Source organism: Erinaceus europaeus, chromosome 21 (assembly GCF_950295315.1).
Source record: "Erinaceus europaeus chromosome 21, mEriEur2.1, whole genome shotgun sequence".
Lineage (NCBI taxonomy): Eukaryota > Metazoa > Chordata > Mammalia > Eulipotyphla > Erinaceidae > Erinaceus > Erinaceus europaeus.
Genome location: NC_080182.1, coordinates 29,115,008 through 29,131,244, shown reverse-complemented (window position 1 = coordinate 29,131,244; position 16,237 = coordinate 29,115,008). Strand labels below are relative to the sequence as shown.

Sequence of the window (16,237 nt, the reverse complement as noted above, 5' to 3'; positions counted from 1 at the left end):
AGGCTGGTGCTCAGGGCAGGGGCCCTGTTGCCCACCCCGTGGGTGGCCCAGGGGGGCTGCATGCTATACGGGGGGGTGGGGGGGTGGGGGGGGAGGGGAGGAACAGCGCCCACCCACTGTGACCCAGGTGCAGCCCTCCTGCTCCCTCCCCTCAGCCCCAAGACTGAGCACTCAGGACAGGATCCTGCCTGGGCCCCACTTCCCAGCAGGGGAAACCAGGGCAAGGTTGCCCCTGGACCAGGTTCGAGGCCTCCCCCCCACCCCTCCCCACCTGCAGAAGCTGCGGAAGCTGACCATCCCCAGCCCAGACCTCAAGATGCGGGGCAAGCTGGGGGCTAGCCCGCGGACACTGACCGTCAATGACTGTGAAGCCAAACTGAAGGGCGACGGCACTGTGGCGGCCATCACAGAGAAGGAGACACACTTCTGAGCCTCCCCTCAGCTAGTGCCCCCCCACCGCGGTGCCCAGGTCATTAACCAGCTAACTGCACGGTCCCCTGGCTTCCCACTGCCATCCCCGATGTCACATGCCCACGAGATAGCGCTTCCCAGTGGTTAGTGACACCTCTCCCTCGGGGGAGGGGGTCTGGGGAGGCCCTCCTCGCTCAGCCCATGAACCAGCCTTCCAGGCTCTGGCCTGAGCCTGTCTTGGTCACTGAAGGTGCCCCTCCTGCCACCCCGTTCCCCCGTGTGGCCCCCCCTCTCCAGCTTCTGGGTGTGCAGACAGGGGGTCTGGGTCAGAGAGGAGCAAGGTTCCTGGGAGGCCGGTGACCCTTTGCCCCCCCACCTCAGTGTCCCTCCCTGATGGGGAGACCTCAGTGGTTATCCCTGCCCCCTCGGGTGATGGCCTAGTGGGATCCCCAGAGCTCTAGTCTCACGTCCTCCAAGGTCACACCCACCTGGGGGGCTGGCAGCCTCCTGTCCCCCCCCCCCTGCTCTGCCCATTTGTTCAGGGGAGATGGCTGCTGTGTGGTGAGCCAACAGCCTCTATGTTCATGGCTGCCCATTCTGCCCCCAGCTGGGCACAGGAGCAAGGCTGCACAGAGCAACTTGGCCAGCCTCCTGTGGGGGTAATCCCCGCATGGGCCCGAGCCTGGGTCCCCACTCCCATTCCCCTATCACTTCTGCCCTTGCCCCACTGTCTCCCACCCTTCTGTCTCTCCCATCACCCCACTACCTCTCAATGCCCATCCCCATCTTCCTGGCACCAGCAGAGCTTTCTAGGCTTCCTTACCCTTCACTGGGCAGATGCCAGCCCATCTTGTCAGGGGGCTAAGCCCCAGCCCTACAGTAGGGAGGAGGACCTGGACTCCTAGTCCTCCCTCCAGTGTCAGCTTCAGGTGTGCAGGGAGGCTGCCACTGCTCCAGCCCTCTTGACTGGATCTCACTTGTTTTGTAATTGGATATGCTGCCAAGCCTCTGCCTTGGATTCTGGTTGGGGGTGGGGGATAGGAAAGGTGCATTCTTCATATCTTTATCTTTATCTCTCTCTCTCTCTCTCTTTCTCTCTCTCTCTCTCTCTCTCTCTCTCATGTTCCCCAATTTTACTTGGTGGAAATACCATAGATGTGGTTCACTTCAAAGTTCTGAACTCCCAGCTTCTCTGCCCTGGCCAGCCCCTGTTTGAAGCCTGAGCTTGCTGTGTGTATGTGTGTGTGTGTAGATCCCCTTGTACACACCCAGCCTTTGGCCTTTTCAGGGGCCCGGCCTTCCTCTGTCCCCAGTCTCTCTGGCCTCGGTTGGCTGGGGGCCCAGCTTGTCCATCCTCGTCTGCTTTTCTCCCCACAGGTCCCAGGAGGGGCCACTGCTGCTACTGGTCCCCCCTCACCCCCGCCCCCCAGCCCTCACAGCCAGGCCACATGCCAGGGACAGCCACACTGTACAGGAGCACTTAACACTCAGCACTTAACACTACTCATGGGCAGGGCACCAGGCCCATGTCCTTTGGGTTTTTGTAATTTCCTACTAGTTCCGGGGCAACTCTGGGGCAGGGCGGGGGCTGTGGGGTGGGGGCTGCCCGCCACATGACTTTTGATACTGACAGGGAGGGCACTCTCTGGGCTAGCCTGATTAAAGGAGCAGGTTATACGGTCTGCCTCTGGCGTCTCTGCGGGGGGGCGGGGGGGGGGCGGGGCAGGGGGTGGACTGGTGATGTGGTGCTGTCCCCTCAGTGTCCCCACTGGCCTGTTCCCCCCGGACTCCAGACCCCTAGGCCAGAAACAGGCCCACAGGCCAGGCTGGTGGGAGCACACACTGCCATGACTGAGGACCTAGGTCCGAGCCCCCGCTCTCCACCTGCAGAGGGAACACTTCTCAAGCAGCACAGCAGGTCTGCAGGTGTCTCTCTGTCTCTCTCCCTCTCTGTCTTCCTCTCCTCTTTCAGCTTCTCCCTGTCCTGTCAAATAAAAATAGAAAAAAGGGGGAAAGTGGCCACCAGGAATAGTGGATTCATAGTGCCGGTGCCAAGCCCCAGTGATAACCCTGTTGGAAAGAAAGAGAGAAAGAGAAAAGGAAAGGGAGAAAGAGAGGGAGGGAAAGGAGGCCAAGTGGCGGCACACCAGGTAAGTGCGCATAGCCCTAAACTCAAGGGCCCATGCAAAGATCCGGGGTTCAAGACTCCAGTCCCCACCTGTGTGTGTGTGTAGAGGGATGAGGACTCGCTTCACAGGCGGGGAGGCAGGGCTGCAGGTGTCTCTGTCTTTCTCTCTCCCTCTCTGTCTCCCCCTCCTCTCTCAGTTTCTCCCCATCCTATCCTATAAAGTGGAAAAAATGGCCACAGGAGCAGTGGATTAGTAGTGCTGGCACTGAGCCCCAGTGAAAACCCTGGAGGCAAAACAATAATAAAATAGAATGAATCCGGATTCTTGCACGAGTGCTTGCGCTTCATACTATGTGCGCTTGACCCTGTGTACCACCACCTGGCCCCCGGTTATTTTATTTTATTTTGTTGTTTTACTTTAAATTTTTTCCCTTAGGGATGAATGGTTTAGTCGACAGTGAAATACAGTAGCTGACACATGTGTCACATTTCCCAGTGACACAGGACACTCTGACCACCACTAGGTCCTCCTCTGCCATCATGCTTCAGGACCTGAACACCCCCCGCACACACCCCAGAGAAGTTAGTTTCTTTTTTTATTTGTATTGCCACCAGGGTTATCGTGGGGTTGGTGCTGGCACTGCAAACCCGCTGCTCCCGGATGCTCTTTCTTTCTACCTCTCTTCCCCCTCCATCCCTCCTTTCCTTTCTTTCTTTCTCTCCATCTCTCTCTCTCTCTGTCTCTCTCTCTCTGTCTCTTTCTTTCTTCTGTTTTCCTTCTCATTTTATTTAATAGGACAGAGAGAAATTGAGAGGGAAGGGAGAGAGATAGACAGAGAGACACCTGAAGACCTGCTTCACTGCTCATGAAGCTTGCCACCTGCAGGTGGGGACTGGGGGCTTGAACCCAGGTCTTTGTGTGTGGCAGCACATGCATTCACCAGGGTGTGCCCGTGCCCGGCCCCTGGCTCCTGCTTCGTTAGTTCCTTGTTTGCTTTGTTCCTGTCTTCCTGTGAGCCCCTCTGCCCAGTCACTGAGTACACAGCCTCAAGGGCGACCAGGCTTCTGCCGGGTCCCAGCCACTCTCACCCTCTGAGTTGTGGCCCTGCTCAAGGGGGGCACCCAGCACCGAAGCCTCCTGCTCTGGGACACCCCAGTCGCTCCAGGGAACCCCAGGACCTCCTGCCCTCATCACCCTTGCCCTCCCACCCCCCACCTTCAAAGACTGCCTCGCGCACCCACCGGAGGCATCCCTGTGGGCAGACTCAGCACACAGGCTCACAGCACCCAGAGCCTAGGTGCACCGGGACCCCCTACTGGCCGGCTGTGGCTCTGCGGCTCGGCTCAGCCTGGTGCTCAGCCCGCGGAGGCAGCATCTTCCCTGTGGCCAGGAGGGGACCATGCGCCTGAGAGCCAAGAGCCGGCTCACTCCACCGAGGGCTGCAGATATGGGACCACTAGTCCCTCTGTCAAGCAACAGTGAGACCTGGCACCCAGCACCCTTCGGAGCTAAGTCCTCCCGACCGCCAGTGCTGGCCTCATCTGCTGCCCCCTCTGAGTGGGGTCTCTTTGTGGGCATGTTCCTGGCCCTGTCCTCAGAACTCCCAGGCCAGGTGCTGTGAGCAAACACCCGAACCTGCCGCCCCTCCACACACATGAGAAACTGGGCAGGGTGTGCCCTCAGGGTGGGGAGGGCAGTGGGAGTAAGAACTGGCTCTTGTATGTGCCGGGAGACAGTGCTCACACCACCCAGCAGGAAGACCCAAGTCTGAACCCCAGCACCACATGGGAGCACCATGCAGGCACAGAGGAGACTCCGGGAATGGCGGAACGTGGCTCTCCTCTCTGTTTCGCTCTGTCTCCTTCTATCTGGAAGTAAATGGACAGAAGTCTGTGCACAGCAGTGGAATCACACGTGTGAGGCCTTGGGGGGAGAGGGAGGCTGGGCAGGGCACACCTGGTTAAGCACACATATCACCAAGCACAAGGACCTGGGTTCAAGCCCCTGCTCCCCACCTGCAGCAGGGATGCATCACAAGTGGTGAAGCAGGGCTGCAGGTGTCTCTCTTTCTCTCTCCCTCTCTGTCTCCTTTTCTGTCAATTTCTGTCCTGTCAAGTATAATAGAAAAATTTAAAAAGGGAAAGATGACTGCCAGAAGCGGTGGACTAGTAGTCCTGGCACCAAGCCCCAGCGATAATACTGGAGGCAATTTTAAAAATAAGTCAGAATAATCAGGGAGCTGCCTGTTGGGCCTGGCGGTGTGGAGACGCCCACCCGTGTCCCGCGTCCATGACCCCGTCTGCACAGAATACACATCAACCCTTACAGACTCAAAAGAGATGGCAGCTTCCTCTCCGCGCTGGGCCGGGCCAGGCTGTGCTGACCCCAAATAAAGTCCGTGCCCCCCCGCCCCCGCGTCCAGCTCCTTGTGGCGGTGGTTGGGGGAGGAGGGTATGGAGCTAGGCAGGGATGGCAACAGAGGCAGCTAGTGGCCTTCCAGAGTTACAGGCAAGGGAGCTAGCTGTGTGAGGAAGTAGGAGCCCACCCTGCCTAGGCCTCTCCAGCCCTGTGAAGCTGCACCATCATCTTCATGACAGTAGATGAACCCAGCAGGGCCCGTGGATTGGGAGAAGCATGGATGGTGATGGTCTGCTCCATGCTGGAAGCTACCTGAGCTCCCCCCCATCACCTCAGCTGGTCACCCTCGGGCTGGCATTCTGAGTGAGAGTGCTGAATCTTAATCACTAGACCACCAGGGATGGGCTGGCATTCTGACTCTCACTGGAGAGCAGCTCCAGTCACAGCTGCCCCAGCCCCAGAGCTGGAGGGGACAAGCTGGAGTGACAGTCCAGTGTCTCTGGGTCCAGGGACCTGCGGCTGCTACCAAGTGTGACCAAGGCCACAAGCACACAGACCCTTCCTGATGGACCTGCGAGGAGGTCTGGGGTGGGGAGTCTTCAGGACCTTGAACCCCTTTGGTTCCAAGAGTTGAGCCCGGGGGTGAGGGGCTCATAGATGAGGGGCCCCGTGGACTGTGGATCTGTGGACTCTGGGGTCTGTGACTTGTGGGTCCTGTGGACTGTGAGGCCCATGGACTCTGGGCCCTATGGATTCTGGGCCCTGTGGACTCTGGGCCTGTGGGCTCTGGGTCTGTGGACTGTGGGTCCTGTGGATTCTGGGTCTGTGGACGCTGAGTCTGTGGACTGTAGGCCCATGGATTCTGAGCCATGTGGACTCTGGGCCTATGGATTCTGGGTCTGTGGACTCTGGGCCTGTGGATTCTGGGTCTGTGGACTCTGGGCCTGTGGATTCTGGGTCTGTGGAATCTTGGTCTGTGGACTGTGGGTCCTGTGGATTCTGAGTCCCGTGGACTCTAAGTCTGTGGATTCTTGGTTAGTGGACTCTGGGTCCTTTGGACTGTGGGTCCCATGGACTGTGGGCCCTGTGGACACTGGGCCTTTAGACTCTGGGGCCTGTGATTTGTGGGCCCTGTGGACTGTGGGTCCCATAGACTCTGGGTCTACAGATTCTGGGTCTGTGGACTGTGGGTCCTGTGGACTCTAGGCCCTGTGGACTGTGGGTCCCGTGGACTCTGGGTATGCAGATTCTGGGTCTGTGGACTATGGGTCCTGTGGACTGTGGGTCTGTGGACTGTGGGTCCTGTGGACTCTGGGCCCTATGGACTATGGGTCCCGTGGACTCTGGGTCTGCAGATTCTGGGTCTGTGGACTGTGGGTCTCATAGAATCTGGGCCCTGTGGACTTGGGGCCCTGTGGACTGTGAGTCTCCCAGCTCACAACCAGCCACTAGTACTCACTCCTGAAAATCTCTTGAATCCACTTGCCCTGACCCCCACTAGCACTGCCCGGGACTGGGCCCCCTATGGTGGTCCCCCACCTGGCCTGCCCCCAACTCTCCCCAGTGACAAATATAAATGGGGGTGACCTGCAGAGAAGGAGTGATGCGACTCACAAAAACCCCACAAAAGAGAAGGGGTGGCAGCTCAGGGTGGGCAGGGAAGGCTTCCTGGTGGAAGTGGTAGAAGCAAGCCTTTGAAGAAGTTTCAGTGGGGCCCTCTGGTACCTCCCAAGGGATCTGAACAGTTGATGTTCCCCCTGGGACTATCACTAGCGGACCCCAAGCAAGTCCCTTGTCCCCCTTGAGCTCGCACACCCCCATCCCTCTTAGTCCCCCGGGTGCTGGCTCCCTGTAGGAGCCTCCTTGGGCCTGAGGGCACCCCGTCCTCACCAGTCGGCCTCCCATTACAACAGGGTCACGATCCCCAGCCAGTGCAGTCACAGTGCAGGGACACAGGCAGGGACCCCAGCACCTCTGCAGGAGCCACCCCACCTGTGCACCAGGGAGAGGGGGTGGCCAGCGACCAGACCTGCCCAGCTGACCAAACCTGCCTCCTCTGCCCAGCGGGCAGCTGCAGCCCATGGGTGTCCTCCCCGCAGCGGGCACAGAGCAGAGGACAAAGCTGCAGCGGGCAGGCATCAGACACCCACTCTGATGGCGGTACATTCCCACCCACCAACACTATTTCCAGAGCACTGATGAGCCCTGATTGCCCTGATTAGGCCTGCGATCAGGCCCCCTCCCTGTCCCCCCAGCTTGGGCGCACGGCTCTGCACCCCGACACAGGCCCACTGCCACTGGGACACACACGGGCCACCATTCACACAGGGACACAGATAAGCACAGGTCACGCACCCTGGCATGGGAGTGACCTCAGAGCAGGACCAGCCCAGAGACAGGGTGGGGGGAAAGGCTCTGCCAGCAGATGAGTGGGGGGTCGACCTGGGATTTGGGGGGGGGCTCTTGAAAACAGCTCCTGCCCCCGGTGCCCACAGAGTGCACATACGTGCAGACAGAAAGACGTCCGTGGGCACACATGGGAACACACCTCCCGTGTGACCTCTGGGACCTTGAGCAAGGGACATGGCCCAGCCTGAGACATGGCTGGAGCCACACTGTTGGGGATGCACGCACACACATGCACACACATGCACACACACATGCAGAAGCACACGCAGGCACACATGTGGACAATGCATGTCCATGCATGCACACAGATTCATGTGCACACCTGGGCAGGTGCATAGAAGCTGCATGTGTGCAAGCAGAGGGGCATGCACACACAGGGATCCACACACATGCATGCATGGCATCACACACGTGTGTGCATGCACACATGCAGTGTGCCTACATGCATGTATGCATACCAAGATGTATGCACACACAGAGGGAGGCATGACCAAATATTCACACACATATTATCACACCTGCACACATGTGTGCATGTGCACACAAGGTGTGTGTTGTGGCACGTGTACGCAGATACACACGCACGTGTGTGCTACACTGAGCACACCGAGATCCTGGCACCCATCCAGGAACCCTTGTACATATGCACACACAGCCATGTGAGCGCAGACTCGCACATATGAACACACGTGCACTGCAAAGTACACATGTCCACACCCGTTCACATGTCCACAGATACACACTATATACACATGCACTCACCCCCACACACAGGCACTCAGGCTCTCACCCACCCCCACCCTGTACTTGAGGCTGCCCTTGCTGGGGGGCTGAGCCCAAGATGCCTCGTGCCTCCCCCCCCAGGAGCACCTGCCCGCTGCCCGGGGCTCTGCTGAGTGCCGGCTTTGACCGTGCGCTGAGTGTGCAGTCCATCTGGGTGACCAGCCTGGGGGAGGAGGAAGCCGCAGGGGGGCTGTCCAGACAGAACCAGGTCACACACCTGCTCCAGGACACAGGGAGAGGACAGTGTGACAGGTGTTCCACACTACTGCCCAGCTGGCCAGTGGGGCCCAGAGACATGCCACCCCAGGGAGCCAGTCCCAGCAGGCAAGTGTCTCTGCAGAGACAGAAACAGGCTCCTGGGGACATCGTTATCATCAAAGTCCCCCCCTCTGGGGGGACTGCTGGGGGATAGACTCCATTGTCACCATGCCCTGGTGCAGCACCCAGTGACCTGGGGGTGAGGGGGTGGCTGGGCTGGGTAAGAGGAGGACTCAGAGCAGAGGGTGACCCAGGGAAGCCTTGGCTGGAGTTTCCAGCCATGTAAACCTGGGTTCAAATCCTGCCTCTGCTACTCCCTGGCTGTGGAACCCCAGATGTGTCACCTGACCCCGATCTCCACCCCTGAAGGGGGGCAGCTTCCTGCCTCCCCCGGAGCCCCATGGGGACTCCAGTTACTGACAGATCTCACTCAGCACCCCACACAGGGGACTTAGGGACAACAACTTGGGCTCAGCTTCTGGGTTGGGGTGATCCCAAAGCCAGAGCCTGACACTTTACATGGAGCCGCAGAGGGAGGGGATGTAGAATGAAGGCCATCAAAGTCCCCCTCACGCCCCCATCCTCCTAGCCCTCCACAGCATGGGTCATGGGGAAGGTTTGCTGGCTTTCGTTTGCAGTGTGTGTGTGTGTGTGTGTGTGTGTGTGTGTGTGTGTGTGTGTGAAATAAGAATTAAGGGACTGGTGAGATAGTTCAGCTGGGAGGGTGCCTGCCTGGTGATGCATACACCTCAGGTCCAAGCCCCCATGCACACCATGTGGAGGCGCAATAGCACTGGGGGAAGATCTGGTGTTTTGGTGCCTCCCCAGTTTCTCTCTCCATCTAAAGAGTCCCTGAGCAGACTGAGCATGTGCAAGACCCCCATGTGACAAATAAATGAATAAATAGGGGGCTGGTGAGACAGTGCAGAGGTCTGCAAAAGACTCTCCTGCCTGAGACTCTGAGGTCCCAGGTTCAATCCCCAGCACCACCATCAGCCAGGGCTCAGTAGGGATCTGATGTCTCTCCTTCTCCCTCGCCCTCTCCCTCTCTCTCTCCCTCCTCTGTCTTTCATTACAAACAAATAAATGGGGGCTGGGTGGTAGCGCGGCAGGTTGAGCACACATGGCACAAAGCGCAAGGACCGGAGTAAGGATCCTGGTTTGAGTCCCTGGCTCCCCACCTGCAGGGGACTTGCTTCACAGGCGGTTAAGCAGGTCTGTTGGTGTCTATCTTTCCCCCTCTCTGTCTTCCAGTCCTCCCTCTATTTCTCTATCCTGTCCAACAACAACAACAGCAATAACAATAACAACAACAAAATGGAAAAATGACCTCCAGGAGCAATGGCTTCCTAGTGCAGCCACCAAGCCCCAGGGATAATCATGGAGGCGTGTAAAAAAAAAGTAAATAAATAAATAAACAATAAACTAAGATATTTAAAGTCTTTATTTGAAAAATGAAAGTATTAGGCCTGGAGGCCCTGCACTGCATGCTGGAGGCCCTGGGCTCGACCCTGGCGCCTCATCTGAAGGGAAAAAGCAGAAACCAAGCTGAGGAGGCTGCTAGCTGAGTCCACAGTGTCTCAGGGTCTGACAGGACTGCAGGCCCCAAAGCAGTCTCTCTCCTTGGACCAGGGCTGGCCCCCTCTGGGATGGCTGGATGAGAAGCCTGGATTCTACAGGCCTTACCAACTCCACGTTACTAAGCAACAGGCTCCTGGAGGAGGGAGGGGACCTGTAGGGGTGGCAGCTGGCTCTGTGCTTCAGGGGAAGTTGGTGGCAGGGTCCCAAGGCCAGCTCAGAGACTCTGGCCTCAGGCATGCCCCAGACCAGGTCAGGAGAGAGGGTTAGCCCAGTCTCACACTAGAGCATCTGAGCTGGGAAACCAAACTGGGTGCTGAGCCCCCTCCAGGCTGAGCTGAATCCTCTCCAGGCTGAACTGAGTCCTCTCCAGGCTGAGCTCAGCCTCCTCCAGGCTGAGCTGAGTCCTCTCCAGGCTGAGCTGAGTCCTTTCCAGGCTGAGCTGAGTCCCCTCCAGGCTGAGCTGAGTCCTCTCCAGGCTGAGCTGAGTCCTCTCCAGGCTGAGCTGAACCCCCTCCAGGCTGAGCTGAGCCCCCTCCAGGCTGAGCTGAGTCCCCTCCAGGCTGAGCTGAGTCCTCTCCAGGCTGAGCTGAGTCCTCTCCAGGCTGAGCTGAACCCCCTCCAGGCTGAGCTGAGTCCTCTCCAGGCTGAGCTGAACCCCCTCCAGGCTGAGCTGAACCCCCTCCAGGCTGAGCTGAGTCCTCTCCAGGCTGAGCTGAGTCCCCCTCCAGGCTGAGTTGAGTCCTCTCCAGGCTGAGCTGAGTCCTCTCCAGGCTGAGCTGAGTCCCCTCCAGGCTGAGCTGAGTCCCCTCCAGGCTGAGCTGAGTCCCCCTCCAGGCTGAGCTGAGTCCCCCTCCAGGCTGAGCTGAGCCCCCTCCAGGCTGAGTTCTGCAGGTCCAGCCATATGACAAGGCCCGCACCTCTATCTCTCTGAGCCTCAGGAAGCAGAATTGGTGAGGGGGGGGGGGTGCAAGATGCCAGGCAGGGGTGGCCCTCAGAGTCCAGGTCCCTTCCTGCCCCTGCTGGTCTGTTTCCTCCATGGCTGGGGCCCAAGAGCCTTCCCTGGGGGCAGCTGCTTGTCCTGCAAAGAGGTCTGAGCATGAGGGGACATGAGAGGTAGAGGCCCAAAGTCACAGGGTCCTGGATGTGGGCAAGGGAGAAGGCTGAGCCTGGGAACAGGTGTCCAGCTGGGAGGGACAGGGTGGCCCAGCAACTGCTGAGATAAACCTGAGCTTCCCTGGTTGAGCCCAGGCCTGGGGTCTGCAGCCTCTTCTCCCTCAACTGTCCCACCTGTGTTCCCTCCACCAGGAACCTGGCCCCTTCTCTGCTGAGGGATGGCCTAGCCCCCCCGCCACCCCCCACACAAGGAAGTGGACATCATGATGATGATAGGGGAGGGAGGGGTGGATGGATGGATGGATGGATGGATGGATGGGAGGATGGATGGATGGATGGATGGATGGATGGATGGGAGGATGGATGGATGGATGGATGGATGGATGGATGGATGGATGGATGGATGGATGGATGGGAGGATGGATGGATGGATGGATAGATGGGTGGATGGATGGATGGGAGGATGGATGGATGGATGGATGGATGGATGGATGGATGGATGGATGGGCAGATGGATGGATGGGCAGATGAATGGATGGGAGGATGAATGGATGGATGGATGGATGGATGGATGGATGGATGGATGGATGATGGATGGATGGGCAGATGGATGGGAGGATGGATGGATGGATGGATGGATGGATGATGGATGGATGGGCAGATGGATGGGAGGATGGATGGATGGATGGATGGGAGGATGGATGGATTGGAGGATGGATGATGGGAGGATGGATGTGTGGGAAGATGGATGGATAGATGGATGGGAGGATGGATGGATGGATGGATGGATGGATGGATGGATAGATGGGAGGATGGATGGATGGGAGGATGGATGGATGGGCTGATGGTTGCAACTCCCTGCTTGCTGGGTTGTTACTCCTGGAGCAGGTGCTCTGGTGGCCTAAGTACTGAACACAGTCAGGAGCCTGGGTGTAGCCTGCTGATCCTGTGACCTTAGCAGGTCACCTCCACCTCCCCGCCTTCAGTGCTCCTTTCTGTAAAATAAGGGCTCAGGAGCTAGGGCTCCATAGTTCAGAGCACCCACAGGTGGGGGTGGAGCTCCCCAATCCACCCTCTGCACAGCACACATGCACACACACACACACACACACACACACACACACACACACTTGCACATATACTCACACACATGTGAACACTGGAAGACTATCTCTGGGGAGATCTCTGGGATTCTATCTTCCTCCTGAAGCCCCCTGCTGTTTCTGGGTCTTCTCATCTCAGAATGTCCCTTGGCCAATGAGCACAGAAGTCTGCATGGGTTAGGAGAGCCCAGGACCTGGGGGGGGGGGGCAGGAGCACGGTCAAGGAAGTGGGCCCATGGACACCCCAAGGCTGAGAGGACAGTGTGGCAGGGGTCAGGCATGGTCAGGCATGGGTGTTCCTCCTGGTCAGCTCTGCTGGGCTCTGGGCCTGGTGGCATGGCCCACCTGCAGGAAGGGACTCAGGGTCTTGGGGGGGTGCCCCAGCCCCCACCCACCCCTGCTGGCCCTGCTGGCCCTCCTCTCTCTGTGTGCTGCTGGGCTTGAGGACCTCTCCAGGGCTGCCATTTCCCACACAGCTTGGGAGACACCAGCGGGGAGCCTGGCTATAAGATACCCCCAAGAGTGGCTGTGTATTTCCAGGCTGTAAGACCCCCAGGAGGGAGTGTCAGCTTGCTGGTGAATGCAGCTTTGCTGAGTACCTGCTAGGAGCACCTTCTAGAAGCCAGTCTCCCTGGCTGAGCACAGGTGCCCAGATGTTACCAGATGCTCATCCATAAATAAATAAGGGGGGACCTGGAAGGGGTCTGGGGTGGTGGGGGAGAACAGGACAGAGCAAGGGAGACAGTGGAACTGGGCCAGCTTCAGCCTGGAGTTGTGCTGTGGTTATTGGAGTCTGCTACATACCTGGCCCAGACACCTCTGCGGGCATGGGGAACCCATGAGTGCCTCTCACAGCTGGAGACTGACGGGGCTAGAGGAGGGCGCTGGGGGGCTGCTGGGACCACAGCTGCATGTACAGCCATCCCTGCCTCCCGCCCCCCACCCCAGGTTGCCCACACAGATTCCTGTGTGCTCTCAGGGGGGCTCACAGTTCAGAGGGTTCTGCCACTGTGTTCCCTGGCCCCTGTGTCTGGGGGACAGAGGGACACTGGCCCCTGGTCCTGGACTTCCCTTCCACACTCAGCATAGGTCCCACCTAGAAAGGGAGCCTCCTCCCTGCTCAGAAACTTCCAGAGAATTTGAGTATCCAGGTTCCTCAGAAGCCCCAATGGGTTTCTATCCAGTTTCCCCAGGCTGGGGGGAGGTGAGACCCAGTGAGCCCCAGAACAGCATAGGATGGAGGGGGGCTGAGGGCTCTGGAAGCAGACATCCCCTGGCTCCATTCCTGGCAGCATGGCTGTGTGTCCCCAGGCTGGTGGCTGAGCCTCTCTGTGCTCCCCATCCCCATCTGCAGTGGGGAGATTGAGTCAGAGCAAAGGAACCATGTCTGCAGGGAGCCTTGTGGAGTACCTGGCACCCCCAGCTCACAGTAGACTCTTAGAGCAAGGAAGCAGTCTTCACAGTAAATTTGGGGTACATCCTTTTGTGGGTGCTCAGATAAAGAACACCAAACCAGGGCTCCCGTTCTGAGGGCCGTGCTGGGGGGGCAGGTCTGCACCAGTTCCAGCAGACAGCTCCCAGGGCCCCCCAGCCCCTGTGGGGAGGAGGATGGAGACCAGCCTACTGCCCCAGCCCCAGTGGACAGGGCTAGACACCCAGAGAAGAAGCCTGGGGAGAAGAAAGATGCCCCCAAAGTGGGTCAGGCTGCCCTGGGTGCTAACCCAGTTCCTTGGCTCCTGCCTCTACCCCTCTGCACCCAGATCCCCCCCCCCAGCCTGGCTGTCGGTTATATCACTGCTCCCCTTGGGACACCTTTGACCCCTTTTCCCATGTTGTGTAGGTATGGAGAGGAGCTGGTACAGGACTGGAGCACAGGGTGGGCTCTGTGATTCATTTGGAATGTTCCAGAAGGGCCTGCCACCTGCATGGGCAGTGTAGGGGACTGGGCAGCAGGGTGGTCAGGTGGTATGGGCTGGGGAACAGTTCCAAAGCCAGCCCTGCAGTCTGTGTCATGAGAGGGCTCCTGTGTCCCCCACATCCTGACCACTCCATGGGCCCCTATGTTGGGCATTACACCAGCTCCCCCTGCTCCATTGCTTAACGCTGTGGTCTATTTACATAATCATTGTTTTGCCTGAGACCCACTCTGCCTGCAGGGCATTGGTTCAATCCCCACTGGTTAGAACCTTCACGACAGCTGGAGACCTGCCCTGCCTGCAGGGCACTGGTTTAATCCCCACTGCTCAGATGGAATTCACGCTTTTTTCCTTCTCTCCACTCACTCTCCTGCCCAGTTCCTTTTTCTGGCCACTTCTGCCTTGGAAGATATAAAGGCAGATCAATAAAGGCATTCCATTGCGTTCCTGCTCAGCCACGAGAGTTCCTGGTTCCTCTTCCACATCGCTGAGTAAACTGCACCCTAGGTTGGCTCTGGCCGAGTTCTCTACAACCTAGAGATCACGTGCCCAGGAAGAAGCACCCTCAGGCTAACCCGGCACCCCTGAACACATCCAGCAAGGTGTCTAGGCCCTAGGAGACAGCCCAGTGGTGGCACATAGGACTTGCTTGTGATGGGGCTCAAGTTCGGTCCCTGGCACCACTGGCAGCTGAGCTGTCGTCAGAGTCAAGCAGTGAGGTCGAGGAGATAGCTCAGTGGGGTAGAGTACAGGACTTGCCTGCCCAGCTCTGCACCTGTGTTGTTCTGGATTCTCTTTCCCTCTCAGGGGAGACACTGCTTATCACATACAAAATAAACAGATAATTTAAAAAGGGGGAAAGCAGTGGCACACCCAGTAAGTGCACATAGTTCTAAATGCAAGGACCTGAGCAAAGAGCTGGGTTCAAAGCCCCTGCTCCCCACCTGCAGGGGGAAAGTTTCACAAGAGGTGAAGCAGGTCTACAGGTGTCTCTTCATCTCTCCCCCTCTCTACCTCCCCCCTCCTCTCTCAATTTCTCTCTGGCCTGTCCAATAAAATGGAAAAAATGGCCACCAGGAGCAGTGGATTTGTAGTGGAGGCATCTAGCCCCAGCGATAACCCTGGAGGCAAAAAAAAAAAAGGCAGGGAAGGACTTTGACGAATGTGGCAGATAAAGCAGGGGCTGGGCTCAAACCAGCATTGTGCAGGTGGAGACCAGAAGGCCTGGACCAGATTCCCTCCCTTCTGCTCAAGAACCCCCTCCCTCAATGCTGTCCCTCTGTCAGGCCTCTCCCAAGAGCACCTACCACCTAGAAGCAGCCACACCCCCCTAAGGGGAGTCAGCTAAGGTCATGTGGATCCCTCTCCCACACACACGTCTTTGGGAGACAGAAATAAGCGTGCACCTGTCAGAAGCATTTCGGAACTGTCAAAGGTACATGAAGGGACTGCTGCGAATTATTAATAAGTCACGGGCCCCAGTGCTCATGGCTATAAAAAAATAGCAGGGCTGCTTATCAGGAGATAAACAGGAAAGAGGGAGGGAGGGAGAGAGAGAGAGAGAGAGAGAGAGAGAGAGAGAGATATTAAATATGCCAGAGGGGGCCACAGGCAGCCAGGTCCCCAGAAGTCTGAGATGTGCGTCCTGGTGTTTCAGCACCATGGAGAGAGGCATGGTGGGTACTGTGGGTATGAGGGGGTAGCTGCAGCACCCCAGACAGGGCCCCCTCCCCACTGCTCCTCCACTGCACCTCCATGCCCCCCACCCCAGGCTGCAGCCTCGCCTCCCTGTGCCCCGCTCTCTGGGCATCACCAAGCCCTCCATCCACTGCAGGAGGAGCCAGGGTTGCCTCCCGGTGTGCCCATGCCCCCCCCCCCCCCGCCATTTGGGGAACTAATCAGTGCTCTGATGCTGGTGGCTGTGACTGCTAATGGAGCTCAAAGCTGTGGAGCGGGAGGTAATAACTGTTTCCCGTGGAAAAAAAAAACAGAAAAAAATCTGCCAGAGAATTAGCATACTCAGGGCTTCATGGAGCCAACATTCCTTCCCAAGCTGGGCTGTGAACCGAGTGCTGGTGTCTCTGGGGTGGCCAGGCCAGGCCCAGGGGGTTGGGGACAGCAGCTCAGAGGGGCAGGGGTGGTGGGCATGGCAGGAGTCAGGCAGGGAGCTGCTTTC

The 16,237-nt window shown here is 58.2% G+C and overlaps 1 protein-coding gene across 1 annotated transcript in view; it reads left to right on the top strand.

The window, feature by feature from the left end:
* The window catches only part of SLC6A11 (solute carrier family 6 member 11), a 102,523-nt gene extending 100,428 nt beyond the window's left edge, over positions 1-2,095 (top strand). Inside the window, exon 14 of the mRNA XM_007517145.3 lies at positions 278-2,095. Within this exon, the coding sequence (XP_007517207.2) occupies positions 278-430 (153 nt within the window). The 3' untranslated portion in view covers positions 431-2,095. The remainder of the gene's footprint in view (positions 1-277) is intronic.
* Positions 2,096-16,237: the final 14,142 nt, after the last annotated feature.